The following is a 15479-nucleotide window of genomic DNA, read 5'->3' on the forward strand; positions in this document are numbered from 1 at the left end:
AATTTCATTCTTTTGTTCCTACTTATAACACAAAAATGCAGTTGGCTTATAGCAATACTGAATGTGGATAAAGGATCAGAATTGATTTAAGGCGCGGAACATGTTAGTGACATACAATCATAACAGTGTACCAAAGTATTCTGGGAAATCAAGACTTTATTTACTAAGAATAATATAAGGTCTCAGAGATACAATTTCTGATCACAATTGAGTTAAGAATGAGAAAATATACAAACAGGCATGGAAATAACATTAGCTTAGTGCAATTCTTCTTGGCAACACCTTGAGCCACAAGGCTTGGTTCATTGTTAAATGGTCAACAAAATGATGGCGGATTCTCCACTCCCACCATTAGCGATAACTGCCTCAAATTTGCTGCTGCGGAAAGTACTGCTTTCCTCTTATTGAGAAGCCTGTCTTTGATATCCAAACATGGATCTAAAATGTATACTAACTATCAGAGTCTGTCTCGCGGAATGGCAAAGGAACTGCTTTCACTGCTCTGAATTTTCCAACATTGTTCAAGTGTTCATGCTCCAACCTAAACAACCAAAATATATAGTAAGGGAATATGCATTTCCTATAAAACAAAACTGTTTGATAATTTGGACTTATAGTGTACCTGTAGAAGTTCCAGTGACCACGTCGAATAACTTCCAATGAGGCAAGGAAAAACTCAAGTAAACGTGATTCAAATAGTCTAACGTTGAAATGCATCACTGTCTCCACCCAAGCTACTCTCAAGACCAAATTCAAAGCCTATGATTGAAATTTTAAAGTCTGCTCAGATATATGATATTGTTGTATGTAACAAAAGAAGCTGTTGAAAGAGAAAGGACTTACAATTGAAGCATAGTAAATGCTCTTATTCTTAAGGATTAGTTCGTCTCTGAGCAACAGGTTTTTGGATTTTAGGTTAAAAAATCCCCAGTCCTTAACAAAATCCCAATATAATTGATAAACTGTGGCTATGACTGAAGTCACCAAGACGATAGCCAACCATAACTGTGATTCAGGCTGCCTTGCATAGGTTAGCCTAGCACCAGCAGCGACCATAGCAGAAACATACTTTCCCAAGTTAGCCAGGTGATTTATGTCAGACTCGTCGAACCATCTCCTTGCACACTAAATAGATGACAAACCCAATAGTTAATTAACTGATCTATGGAAGATGAAAATATTTCTTTAGCAGTGAATTTAATCTAGAGTTAGCTGTTACTAAATTTACCTGCATTGCTCGCCAATAATATGGCGCGAAGGAGATAACATAAGCGAGCTCTCTGTACATCCTTCCGGACTTACAGGTTGGAAGTCCATGAGTTTTGAGACTTCCAGCAAGAAAATAGCAAGCTGATGATTCCAAGTGCCTCATCAATGGGATCTAAAGACAGAAAACGGAAGCTAAGTTAAGAATGCAACATCCTGGACGTTCATACTTTGTTCTGTAGTCTTTCAATTACCATATAGTTCCTATAATAAAGGCTAGAGGCCATTATTTGTGACGTTCATAAAGGGTCAACCCCTCGGATTTTTTATTTGACCTCTATTCACACTTAAACATCAAATGGAAAGTTTGTTTTTCATACAGGCAGAGTGCTTTTGACATCTTTTACCTTTTAAAATTGTGTCTGAATAGAAAATAATGTGAAAAAAAAAAACGTTTGATAGAAAAGTTAGCTACCTGGCTTGTTAGTTGATCAGCCATGAAAAAGTCTACCATGAGCACCTGCATCAATTAACATTATATTTGAGAGATCAATATAAGTCATCAAAAACTATTTATAGAAACCACTTTCATGATTTTCAAGAATTGAAAGTACCTTGTAAAATGGAGAGCAGATGATGTTACGTATCACTTTGAGAAAGTAGAAGCGCGTTGGACGATAGAAAATGTTCAGTGGACATATCAGCAGAGCAAGGAAAATCTGAAAAATGCAAAGGGCAATCAGTTCAAAAGACTTCGTAACAATAGAAAGCTATGCATTCAACATAAAAGTTAGTAAAAAATATTTTAGGTGACAAACCAGTAGGAGAATTCCAGGAATTGCATCGACTTGGCTCGGAGAAAATCCACTTGAAAGTAAGATTAAGTGAACAACCAGAGCCCCAACAACAGAAGTCATTAAGCAAGTGCCTATGAGGAAAGCATCTCTATATTTGAGAGCTGTCTTTGGTTGAAACTCAAATATAAAGTTGTAATTGATCCTTGTGCTCTTCCATAGGAACAGATTGCATCCATACATGAATAAATGCAAGCTCAGTAATGCAAACATGCTGCAGAACATTACACAGTACTCATCTTTAGCATCATAGAACTTTTTAATATTCGAAAATATTTAACTTGGTTTACACTAATACTGCAATTCAATATGTTATAGCGGGTTATCTATTTTATAGGTTATCTACATAGAACATGTTATTTTCTTGGTAACTAGTATGACTTACTAGAGGAAGTTACATGACAAAAAGGGAACAAAGTAAACATTGATCAGATAAAACAAGTTGTTACACAAAGTTCAGGATCCTAACAATCTTGACTTAGCACCAAATTATCCCTTACACAGTACTCATCTTTAGCATTATCACTGAAGCATTAATATGGACGGACTTTGTAATATATCAATGTAAGTTAATCGGTTATACCTGCTTTATTTTCCAGGTAACTAGTTCGACATATTACAGGCAGTTACATGATAAAATCATTGAGAGAAAATAACCATTTGTAACACAAAATACAGGATATTAACAATCTTAACCAACACCAAATTATCCCATATTAATAGTATAGATTTCTGTCGAAACATATAGTATTCTCTTACAGGCTACCTCAAAGCAAATGTTCATTAATATCTGAATTCCTCTGCCCTTTCAAGTTTTCATCGAATCACTTTCATATATCACTGAACAGTTTAGGTTTTATACACCAAATGTTTTTACCAATAATGCCACTTATAAGGTAGTTACAGATAAATCATCCCTGTGAGGGAATAAATTACCTAAAGAATATGAGACAGTCTAGTCATTTTTCATAACATATGTCTTTTTATTGGATCTCACAAGTCACAAACTATAGTATATTTGGAAATATGGCAAGAATATTAATTAATGACAATAGCAAGTTAAAAAATGGAGCTACTTTAAGAGGAAAAAGACATCCATAAAGCTTGTGAAGGAAGAGGGAAAAACATGAGACTAATGTGAAGAAAAAAAAAAAGTGGTACCTGAAAACAGGGTAAACAGTTTCAACATAACCAGCTTCAGTTCTAGGAGAAAACATGCCACTCAAATGAGCCAAAATTGCGTATACACTAAATAGCGTAACAAAACAACCTGTGAAAAGCCCTGTAACATATCCAACAAAAATTATGAGTATTTTATTTATATTCAGTGACTCTGTAAATTTATTTTACGACATCAGTATAATTTAACTACTTGTGACAGGTTACTTAACGTATTTTACATGTTCAGTGGACCTTTGTTTCTACCTTTTATTAGCACTAACATATGCATATAGATGGATCTAGAGAGGGATATAAGGAAGGGTATTTGAGTTTTTTTTTTTAATTCTTTTTTAATAAGGGGAGTGTGTAGGTGGTGAGTGAGGAAATTACCAACAAAAAAGGTGACCATATGAGATTCTTTATTCTGTTGGGGTCTTAAGAACTTCATTGCCTTTTTCCTGTCACTGTTTGCAAAGTGCTGTGTGAATAAGGACTCCACTTCATCCATTAGCCTAACCACCTTCTCACCAATAACAAAAAAATAAAAAAAATAAAAAATATTGTAACATTAGTACATGCATTTTCCACATCTTACAAAGAAACCATTAACTCATTAAACAACAACAAATATTATAAAAACAATATATTTCCATTTCATGATAGAATTGGTGCGTGCATTAGCTATCTATGTTGCTAGAACTCGGGTGCGAAAACTCGATACGGGTGCATGCAAATCTAAAAATCAAAATTTTCTTCACTCATAGATATATATTGCAATATATATATATAAGTATATATTTCGATTGATTAAAATTATTGAACTACCCAATCAATCTTAGCTTCTTGGTCATAAAGGTAGTTAAAGCATTCAGGGTTAAGTTGACCAAATTTAATTTGGATTTCATCGCGGCCCACATCCTAGTATCAGATGGTCACATATGCGTCATAGATTTTGAAGGATTCAAGCAACATAAGTAGCTATGGAGATTAATAGTAATTAATGACACCTATATGATATCTCACACATGTATGAGAATTCTTTTTCCTTTCAAGCATATTCATGAAGACAACATGAAACATCAAAGCAATACCTTATTCTTTATAGAGGTAAAGATAAATGTATTTATCAACGGAAAACTAGTTACCTTATCAGAGCTAATGAAATGGGATCTTTTTACTTGTTTAAGGTAATTGGCTGATGCTTGCTGCTTAGCTACCTGTTTGAGGAAAAAAAGAAATAATATCACAAAAATATTTCACGCACGCATTTATTGATCAGGTGCGAAAATTACGATGCTTAAATTGTTTCCATTTTTCTTATATAAAATACACTAATCCTCAATTGATACTTAAAGCATTACCTTGTCAAACTTCTTAAGTATCTTCACGAAAGCCACCATATTTAGTGAGCTGGAAAAAAACAGAGTCATTGAAAATTTTAGAACTCAAAAGTAACAAATATTATAGACGTTTACGTTCATGAAGCTTCTTCCGTTTCATTTGGCTATGTTGCTTATGAAATAAACATTTTGATCAAAAGGTAACACATAGTTAGCCCAAAATAGATAAATTGAAAGCCAAAAAAAAAAAAAAAAAAAAAAAGGTAAAAAAGAATTCACAAATATTTGCTAAACGTTTAATGCATCTTCATTGTTAATACTTCTTTTTTTTTCTTTTGTCATTTTCTTGTTGCTTTTTCCCCCTTTATAAAAGATGCACTTTATTGTTTGTTACATGTTTGTTTCCAATGTCGTTGAATGATAAAATGATTGCTAGATAAGTCAAATTAATATCACGACATAAATCAATCATATTACGAAATCTCAACTACACAGACACTAAACAAATGCAAATACATCACGGGCCTAAAAAGAGGAAAGTGTTTTTGTTTTTTCAACACCAACACGCTACGCCACATTCTTAAAGGACTTTGATCCGATACAATGTTAAATATAAGTATTATTAAGGTTTAATGTATTACTATTTGTGTAATTTAATATGTTATAGTACCAAATTAATTGTAATCACTTTATTCTAATATATTAATCAATAATTATTAATTAATAGATTTACAATATGCAATCACCTCTTAAATAATCTAATTGTATAAAAAAATTTAAATAGCCTAATTGTATAATTTTTTTAACCTATCAGTACATAGAACTTATAAACTCTATTTCCAAGGTAGCCTGGAACTCATCGTAGCTAGCTACCACGATAATAGAGTTTGCATTCTCTGCTGTAATGATACATGTTACTTTTTATACGACAACCATTACCATGGCCAGCTCAAAATTATATTTGTATACGACAAATATTTAATTTTATGCATATGTTGTAAATCTTGAACACCCTTGTTTAATGGTAACTTTAACGAAATTCTTGATTTTGTCATGACCGCTATTTCTATTCGGTATATCATCATCATTCTGCATGCATGAACTACGTTACCAACTATAAGGCAAGATATTTTTTCGTGTAGTGATATTCTACTTATATTGATTTAAAATTCTAAATCTGTCTCTAGAAAGTAAACGATTTATATTTGAAAAATAAAATAATTAAAAAACAGAAATTAGCGACAGACATTGGATATCAAACCTGTAAGTTTTGAGTAAGCCAAGGCCTCTGTAGAGTTCCACAAAAGCACTTCTAATCATCTTTTCAGCACATTGGATTTTCTTCTTGTTAACGTATTCTCTAGGTCCATCTTTTTTTGGGTTGTTCACTAAATCTTCCCAAAGCATAGATGTAACAGCAGCTATAGTACGTGTTGGTGTAGTGGCTGGAATATCAATCCTCATGGCCACTTTTGGTTTCCCACCTTTCTTAGTCTTAGCCCTTGTGCTTGCTGAATTTACAAAATTTATCCCATTCTTCTCTAGTGCTGCTATCACTTCTTCTGTTTGTGATATTGTTTCTGTCCCAGTTGGGCTATCACAATATTCACTTGGAGTTTCTACAGACCAAAAAAGAAAATGTTAGCATTTTGTTTCGGATTATGTTGCTCAGATTTTCCAAAAATGATGCCGCAATGCAATCATGTCGGATCCTCGAAAATTACATAGCTTTTGGAGGATTTAATATGTGTGCATATTTTTGAAGAGTTCGGGCTACATAGGTTTTATACATAAATAACTATCACAATATTCGCTTGGAGTACTTTCGACGTACCACCCAGAAAAAATGTTATATTATTTCGGACTATGTTGCTCGGACTCTTCAAAATAGTTGCTGCGTCCATATTGGATTCTCAGAAAATGCGTTGATTTTGGAGGATCCGCTGATGCACATCATATCCAAAAGTATTTTTAAAGAGTTCAAGCAACATAGGTTTCAGATAGAAATAATTGAATTGATATTATTGGACAGACTAGCTAGATATAACAACTGTGACAATACTTTTTCAGTTTAAGTTTATGCACTGACGCTTGAAAAAAAAAATTACACGAACAAGTTGTTGATAAGGTTATTACATGTATATATTTTCTATAATGAGCTTTAATTGGTAAAATGATAAGAGGTTGGTATGTAACTAACATCTTATTAATAGGTTGAACAATAGTGATAGTGTAAATATCTTTATTCAATCAGCGTATATAACTTAAATTCTTCGCATATTCCTTGCTCTTTCAAGTTTAAAATCTTAAAGAGTCTGAATATCTTAGGGTGGACGTATATGAAAAATGTTGTGGAATCCAATAACAACATTACGAAACAATAAGAAATGATTACTCTGCTGGAAGACAATTAAGATGCAACCTTTGTATTTGGGACCACCATGATTCTGTAAATGGAGGAACTATACATGCTTTCGAAACTATTCGCACTGATCAATCTTGATTTGCAAATTAAAGTTCTTAATATAACCTTTTCAAAAGTTATTTTTTTTCCTTTCCATAGCTATATTTTGCAACTTTTGCTTATCAATATTAACACCCAAGCCAAAAATATGGAAACAAAGAGTAAGCTCACTACTTAATTCTCTAAAAATCATCTTAAATAAATTCACTAGTGTATAAGAAGAATCTTTTTTGTTCTGAAATTCTTATACCCAAAGTTGGACTTTCAAAGATTGATCGAGCTGTCGTTTGTTTTTGGTTCTAGAAAGAGATTTTTTTTTTTTTTTTAAATAAATTAAACAGGAGTACTATATATGAAATATTTAACTGCATAGTTAAAATTAGAAATTAAACCCAAGATAATTTGAAAAATATTACCAATATTCAACTTTTACGTGTTTAATTAGACTACTCTTAAACTACAAAAACATCCCATGAACTCTATTTGGGAAAATAAACTTTACAAACTAATCACATGGCATGCTTATAATTATTGTAATCAAAGGATGAAAAATTTGAAACTTACCGGAAAAATCAGAGTTCCGGCCAGATGATGAATGGGTCCGGCTGAAAAACCCGGATCCGGATCTTGACCCGAGGGTTTTCCGGCGCCGGTCACTGAGAACTTGCTTGAGGTCCAATAATATTTGGAGCTGCTTGTTTAGAATATCTCCTCTTTCAAGAAACTCACTCTCTTTAGTTTTATAAAAGTCATTTACTTTTTTCAGCTCCTCATCTAGTATTTCAAAAAATAGCCTCACCTACACATGCAAAAATACCAAAACAAAAACAAAAAAATTGAAAAATCACAAAAATCAACATAACTGTTGAAAATTTTCAATTACCAGGAAGCTAAATAACAAATATCCGTTGCTATTCCTATTCAATGATATTCATTACAATGAATTGCCAAAATGGAGTATTTAATTAGCTACGGACTATTAAGTGACAGACTAACGTTGAATTCTCTAGCTAATTCCTGTTATTTTGTAGTGAATTTCTTAATGTATATTTTTACCTCATCTTCTTCAGAAAACAACTGAACAAGCTCATTTTCAGTTTCATACGTAATTTCTTCTTGCTCTTCTTGTTCCCCTTCAACTTCTCCTTCTTTAATTATGCTCTTCACCTACATAAACAATTTCACAAAAAAAAAAATATTAATACCAAAATATGGAGATTATTAATAATAACTTTAGTTTCATCTTAATTCGAAGATAATAATCAAATTGTCATTTTCATTTTGACTCCTTTTTTTCAGGTTGTTGTACTTGTTTCAACACTTCACGATAATTTCATGATACAAATGATACAAGAAAAGAAAAGGAACCGTTTCATTATTGCCTCCATGCTAAATCACACGCCTCTTCAACTCAATAATCCATTATAACACGATATTTTCTTGATTTTCCGGTGATTCAACTCAACATGAAGATTAATAAAGAAACTAGAAACTAAAGAACCATCTTTTCTATATTGTATGAAAATGCAAAACAAAAAAGGTAACGAAAGAACCATTTTCATGAAGGAGAAGAAAAGGTGGCAAAAAGCAAGAATATACATTTGTTACTATTGATAGTGGTGGTGCAGCCATGGGCTATATATATATATATATTCTTATACCTTTTGCCTCAAAATAACATCACTTTTCCCTTTCTTTTTCAAACAAAAGGACAAAAAACTTGAACAAATTATATCAACAAGGAAAAAAAAAAAGAAAAAAACATACTTGAGAAACTTCAGATTTATGAAGCTTGTGGGTGAAAGAACGAATGGAGTCGAAAATGGATCGACCAAAATCATGAAGAGAAGAGTTTCCATCATGAGCATGATGCTTTGGTTTTCTTGAAATCATGATTTTTTTAACTTGTTTTTTAAGTTGCCAATAATTTACAAAGGCATCCTTCCACTCTGGAATCAATTGTGCTTCAAGTTCTTTAGAGAACTTCACCATTGTTTTTTTTTTTCAAAGAGAAGAAGGGAAAAAAAAAATAAGAAGAAGGAGGGAAATTTAGGGATGAGAGGGGAGTTGAGGAAGTTTACAAAGATATATAGAGGAGTACGGAGAGTGTTACAGAGAGACAAAAGTCAATAGTAATAGACACTAAATAGTGGCTGCTTTGTTTTTGTTGCTATACTAATTATACTTATTTATTTCTTAGAAGCATAATGGTTACCTTTTTACACCAGAAAAAAAGTGAATCAACTATCAAAAGAATGACTTATTCAACATGTTTATGTTACTCTGATCCAATCGATTAATGCTTTTTGTGAGTGAGTTTTAATTTGTGGGTAGAGTCGAGGCAGATACAGGATTTGAAGTCTATATATTTTTATAGCAATCTCAGAGTAATATAATAATACTTGATTCACAGTCAAATATGTATAGATATTCAGAGAATTTCTTAATATATATATATAAGATTTGAACAAACACTATCGGATTTACGTGAACCCGTACCCTAAATCAACCCCTGTTTGTGAGTAGTTGACACTTTATCGAGTTGTCGTCCGCTAATAACACAAGGTATCAAGGAAATGCATTTTCATTTCTTGTCTTTCTTAATATTGTTATAAGGATTAAACACTTTTCATCGTGCCAAAAGTGATACTGTAACTAATAGCAAAGACGCATTTATTTCTTAATCAAATCCATGAAGTAAGATCATGTTTGATGATCCTGATCATCCCGACTCGTCATTTGAGCCTCGCTTTAAAGAGGATGTTAGCGTTACGCACCTACTGTTAATGTTGAAAATGTAAGACATATAAAAAAGGTGTTTGCTTTTTTAGATAATTTAATTAAGTGGTCGTCTATAAAAGCGGAGCTAGGTGAATGCAATTTTTTTTTTTTTAATTAAGTCACATCAATGGTGGGTGGTTAGGCAGAATCCTACTAGTTCATTCCGTTAACAAAAGAGGTACAAGAGGAAGAAGATTGTCTTTTCCCGCTACGAGGGTGAATGAGGATGAATATTTCACCCTTGTACAGCTGGTGCCCTATGCTATGATTACAGGTTTGAGTATTGCCTACAGTGAGACATACTACATAAACTATTTGTCTAATATGCCTCCAAAGGGTAAAGAAACAGATATAAATCCAGAAAGTTATGACAAGAAATTGAAATGCCCCTTTTAAGATTCTGATTCTGATTTAGGTGTGTCATCTTGCTCATTCTTCAGAGCAGCTTTCACTTGCCTGGGCAAAGAAAACCTTCTGCGAAGAAGGTCTCTTGTTTCTGCATACCACCATTGTTGGCAACTAAGTCAGCAACTTCATTTGCTTCTCTAAAGCAATGATATGTCTAATAATTTCTAGTCTCCATGATCTATCTAAGTTGCATAACAATGTCCTGAACTCGCCACATATTCTACTATTTATCATATTAACCGTGATCAAAGAGTCAGACTCTATGATAACATTGTGATAGTTATTATTAGCACACCATTAAAGACCATTTAAAACAACCTGACCTTTAGCCATATTGTTACTACAGTTACCATAGGAGTGAAAAGCCATTTTCATATTTCCATAATCATCCCTTAGTATCCCTCCACCACCAGCCTCTCCAGGATGATCTTTTGAGCACCCATCAGTGTTAAGCTTAAGGGTGTTATCAGTAGTTTTTTCCCATTTAATGATCTTGGTATTTATAGTAGGTTTAGCTCCATCAATTTTGTTGCACAACTCCTGTCAGCTGCCTCTGAAGTTGAGGCGAGGAAACTGCTTGTTAAGGATGACAATCATCAATCTTGTAACCTGTTCAGCAACTCTGTAATTACAGACCTTAGTGCCTCAAATCTAGCATTGCATCTGCTCTTCCAGATTACCCGGCACATAACAATAGGAAGGCATTGATACATGGCCTCTTGAATCCTATTTTTGGTTTTGACCAGTCATCATTGCATAACTACACTTCTAATGGAACCTTTGTTGAACTTGATTCCACAAAAGAGATGTTGAATACTCTCCTTCTGTTGAATCCTACAGCATATACACACACTGAGAGACCATGCACCTTAAATTTTCTTAATTTTTCATCAGTAGGGATCCTTTCTCTCAGCAGCGTCATCATAAAGAAAGCCACTTTAAAGATAATTTTTGGGTGCCAAATAATCTGAGAAGTCATCGAAGCAAGTCTAGCAATTCTCACAATCCTCCCAGCAGATTTGCAAGTGAAACTTCCACTAGTGTCAGCTGTCCAGTTGATCCGGTCCTCTTGCCCCTTGTGAATTTGAATTTTCAGAATATCTTCAACAATATTAGAAGGTAATTTAGTTCTGAGATGAACTTCATCCGAGTTACCCTCCCTTATGAAAGGTGATGTCAGGGTTTCAATTGAATGTCCTTCCTCTTCGTAAAATTTGTAAATTACCTCATCCGTTCATTTTTACTTGTCCCATATTGATTTGACACACTCTTTAACGAGCCATAAATAGAATGATAATTTTACTATATCACCCTTATTTATTACTAAGTCATCTAATGATATTTGAAATCAATCAAACATACTTTAAAAGTTGTGCAGCCACAAACAAGTCATTGAAGTTTTCAACCTAATAATTAATAGTAAGGGTAAAATAAGTATGGGATGAAAAATTATCTCTTGATTATTCAAACTGAACAAGTGAAAATGAACATTTATTTTTAATATGAAAGATTTTAGTGTAGTGACAATGATAATTTAATCTTTTTGTGTTGATTTCAGATCCCAAGTATGATATTCTATTTAGAGTGATATTGGAGTAAGCAAAGATCTTGACGAGTTTCATTTTTTGTCTATATGATAAAATATTTTACCGTTCTTAGATCAAATTTAAGAAGGGGAAAAAACCTATTTACACAACTCAATAAGTAGTTCGAACAAGTGTCTCCTTTTTCTTTATTTGTTCTTGTTCTTTTTTTCCTTTATTGTGTAAATTAAAAAGAGAAAATGCTAGCTTATGGAAAAGGAATTCATGTTTGTTACGTTTTGTTTCAACTTTATTCTGTTCTTTTTGCCTTTTGGGCTATACAGTTGGATTCATAATAAAAAAGAACGATGAAGAAAAACTATGTGGAAGAGAGTTGCTAATATCCAAATGATTTATCGGTGGAAGTAAGCAAAAAGTTTTCACATTTTATGGAGCTTTAATTTAAAAAGTTTATGGTATATGACCTAATTTATCTTGAACGCCTATAAATAAAGTTTTACTATTTAAAGCTAGTTAATTATTTTCTTTAATTGGATTTGAATAGCCAATCATTTACATAAGTCAAGGTAATTCCCAGAACGTTAAACTTTCTTATTTTTCTTAGGTGAATAGCATTTTTGGTCCCTCAGTTATTAATAAATTCTGATTTTAGTCCCTATGATATCTGACTAAGCATATTAAATCTTTAATTAATTCGATTGTGCACTTTTGATCCCTTTTCTTGTGAATATACACATATTGCCATAATTATTAAGTAACTATTAAGCTACTTAATTACCCATGTGATTTGTTAAATTTGTACTATAACTTCATAATTGACAGCAATATAGTTCTATAAATAGTCAAACATAACATATTTTCTACATGATGAGACCAAAAACACACATTTCAATTAATTGAAGGTTAAATATGTCGAGCCATATATCACAAGGACTAAAAGTAAAATTTGTCAAAATTTAAGGGTCCAAAAGTGCTATTTTCCCTTTTTGTTTTTTTATACTGAGAAGGATGAGTGTGGGAATTGACTTGGCAATTCTTTATTCTAGTTCAAGTGCATTAGTCGAATCAAAACATTTGCTAAATGCAATAATGGTAGTATAACACATAATTCTTTGGACAAATTATGACAAAACATCGATCTCATTGTAAACAACCACCACTTTTTCGCTTGTTGCTTTAATAGATGTAAACACATAAAGTTAATGAAATTTGAGTAACTAATTCGCAAAATAAAAAAATTCTCGTCTTTATCTTGATTTTAAGTAATAAAAATGAAAAGAGACATAGATATATTCCTCTAATTGTCATAGTTACCTGTTACCTCTAATTATGCTCAACTAACCATCCTGACTTCCAGGTGCACCATGTTTCTTTTTTCTTTTTTAAAATTTTACACTCCATAACAGTCTAACACTAATGCTTGCATTAGGGTAGGTTGTCTGCTTCACGCCCCTCGGGGTGCGGCTCTTCCCCGGATCTTACTAACGCGAGATGTTTTGTGCACCGAGCTACCCCTTTACACCCCATAATAGCGTAACAAAGCCTGCAACAAAAATAACTCTAATTTACACTTTTGCAAATTTTAACATGTATAATCAGTTTGTATATAATGTATATTCATGATGCACTGACAACGACTACAAACGCTTACGGCTAGGCAGGTGATTTTGAATAGCACGAACGCTTAGAAACTAGTTTGGGCAGGCATGTGTATGTGGTGTGGACGAGAATATTTTGGTTTGCAGATTCAGTTTGGAAATCCGTTAAGACTGGAGAACCAACACGAGAAAGAAAATGAAAAACTTAGACGAACTTCAGCACAATGCATGTGATAGAGTTTCACTTGAAATTTCAGGATATTGTGTTGGAGTTTTAGCGTATTTCAGATCCACTTTTATTCAAATATTGTCCTAGCATTAAGAGTGGCTCACTTTAAGACCATGACTAATTTTTAATAATCGTTGTAAAAAGTGACTATTTGCCTTTTTTTTTTTTTAATAGAGAAATAGTCACTGCATTGAGCTTCAAATTTCACAAGTGAAATTCCAAGATGATGTTAGGGAGTTTCACCCTTAAAATTTGAAATTTCATGACAGTAATTATTGCAATTAAAAGAAATTAAAAAGTGGCTATTTGTGAAATTTTATCCCATTTTTTCCTTGATTGGCTTACTTGGATTGTGCTAGATCGATCCATTATTTTATGAAAATATGTCTAGCCTAACCTGTCCAAACTTGGGCCGGTTATGCAAATACTATTTTTAATTCCCTTTGGTTAATGGAAACGAATAAACAGCTATACTAATTTGATAGACTAACGTGTTCTTCAATATAGTATTATGTGGTGTGACATCGTATAAATTCAGCGAAATTTGGTTTTAGAACGATCAAAAAAAAAAATATTAAACGTAATCTAATGAGAAGTGTTTACAAGGAGATATATATTTGCTTTAATAGATGAGTAGTTTTAAAAAATAATACTAATATATTTTCATATTATAAAAATATAATCTTTTTCTTTTCTCTTTCCTTCTTTAGCTGAATATTCCTCTCGACGGACTTTTTTTCTCCACAAATTCTCTTAAACATAAGAAATATTCATTTTATTTCAAAAAATATAAAATATAGAATAACTGGAATCAAAATTGATAAAAATCATTTAATCTTTGGTTAATTTAGTTGATATAATTAATAATTGAGGAATCAATTTGTTTTTTCATAAGGAAAAACTCATCCACACCGAACCACAATGATACTAATTTTGGTAACTATTCTAGGACAGGGGAAAATTTATTTTAATCTTTCTTAATTTGTAGATTAATTGTTGACTATGGGGCAAGCTACCTACATGTAATAAAGTTGTTCTGGTCCAATTCATTTAATTTTATTGACTGAATTCTCACTTCTCAGAATATTACCCTTTTTAGTCATGTTATTAATTAAAGAAATGTGATTCTCCTTTATACACTCTATCTTTTAGCTTTAATAAACCTATCATGTGACTGTTCTAACGTATTGTAGTATTATTCAAGTCAAAATCAAACGTGCTGAAAATTATGGAAGAATTTCAGTCTTATGATTGTTTGAATAACTTGTCTACAACGTCCCTTAGACATTTAACTTGAATTTTGTGTATATATACTTTTTGTACTTATATTTAACTTTTATCTGTAAATAGTTGTAAGCTTATAATGCCTGGCATAATTTGATGACCAATTACAATTGATTAATTTTTTTAAAATTTTCGCTCTAGCTATTTATCAAGCTTACTGTAAATATTTATCTACAGTAGGCTTTGGATGGATTTAATGATCTTTCAGACTTTCACCCCATCAATATCGCTGAAGAGGTAAGATTGTATGTTTATTTTTTAATCTTTTACACATTGACATATTAGACTTTTTCTAAATAATTGCAACCGATTAGCTGTAAAAGCGATTCTACACACTGTAGCCCCAAAATGATAATACTCCGGTTAGCATATTTTTCCAACCCGTCTCAGTAGCAAGAGGAAAGAAAAGCGAAAGTGATACCTGTAGTAGCACTGAGCGAAATGGGAGCAGCCTAAACCGTGAAAACGGAGTTGTGGAAGAGTATAAGTGTCGTGTTGTTGGGCTAAAGTCCAATAACCGAAAACATCACTAGCTTATGGTTTGAACCGTGAAAACTGTCTAGCAAAAGTAGTTCCAATATTTTCTATTGAAATTGCTTTATCAGGAAAC

At 32.4% G+C, this 15479-nt stretch overlaps 1 protein-coding gene across 1 annotated transcript; it reads right to left on the reverse strand.

Annotated features, from left to right (window-relative positions):
- Nucleotides 1–138: 138 nt before the first annotated feature.
- On the reverse strand, nucleotides 139–9144 carry LOC132608893 (phosphate transporter PHO1). The gene is made up of 15 exons (XM_060322674.1): nucleotides 8793–9144; nucleotides 8082–8192; nucleotides 7590–7824; nucleotides 5823–6180; nucleotides 4583–4631; nucleotides 4367–4438; nucleotides 3612–3741; nucleotides 3222–3342; nucleotides 2025–2274; nucleotides 1821–1925; nucleotides 1682–1726; nucleotides 1229–1381; nucleotides 844–1125; nucleotides 623–759; nucleotides 139–541 (listed from the first exon to the last, which is right to left on the reverse strand). The coding sequence occupies exons 1-15, from the start codon at nucleotides 9015–9017 to the stop codon at nucleotides 451–453; spliced, it is 2364 nt and encodes a 787-aa protein (XP_060178657.1). The 5' UTR covers nucleotides 9018–9144; the 3' UTR covers nucleotides 139–450.
- Nucleotides 9145–15479: the final 6335 nt, after the last annotated feature.

Source organism: Lycium barbarum, chromosome 9 (genome assembly GCF_019175385.1).
Source record: "Lycium barbarum isolate Lr01 chromosome 9, ASM1917538v2, whole genome shotgun sequence".
NCBI lineage: Eukaryota > Viridiplantae > Streptophyta > Magnoliopsida > Solanales > Solanaceae > Lycium > Lycium barbarum.

Bases quoted from the DNA above. Each gene is read 5' to 3' on its own strand.
- LOC132608893 (XM_060322674.1), bottom strand. From the start codon at position 9,017: ATGGTGAAGTTCTCTAAAGAACTTGAAGCACAATTGATTCCAGAGTGG. The intron at 6,181-7,589 runs GTAAGTTTCAAA...TTTGGTCTGTAG, and splicing joins CCGGAACTCTGATTTTTCCG to AAACTCCAAGTGAATATTGT. The intron at 3,343-3,611 runs GTAATTTCCTCA...GATATGTTACAG, and splicing joins TATGGTCACCTTTTTTGTTG to GGCTTTTCACAGGTTGTTTT.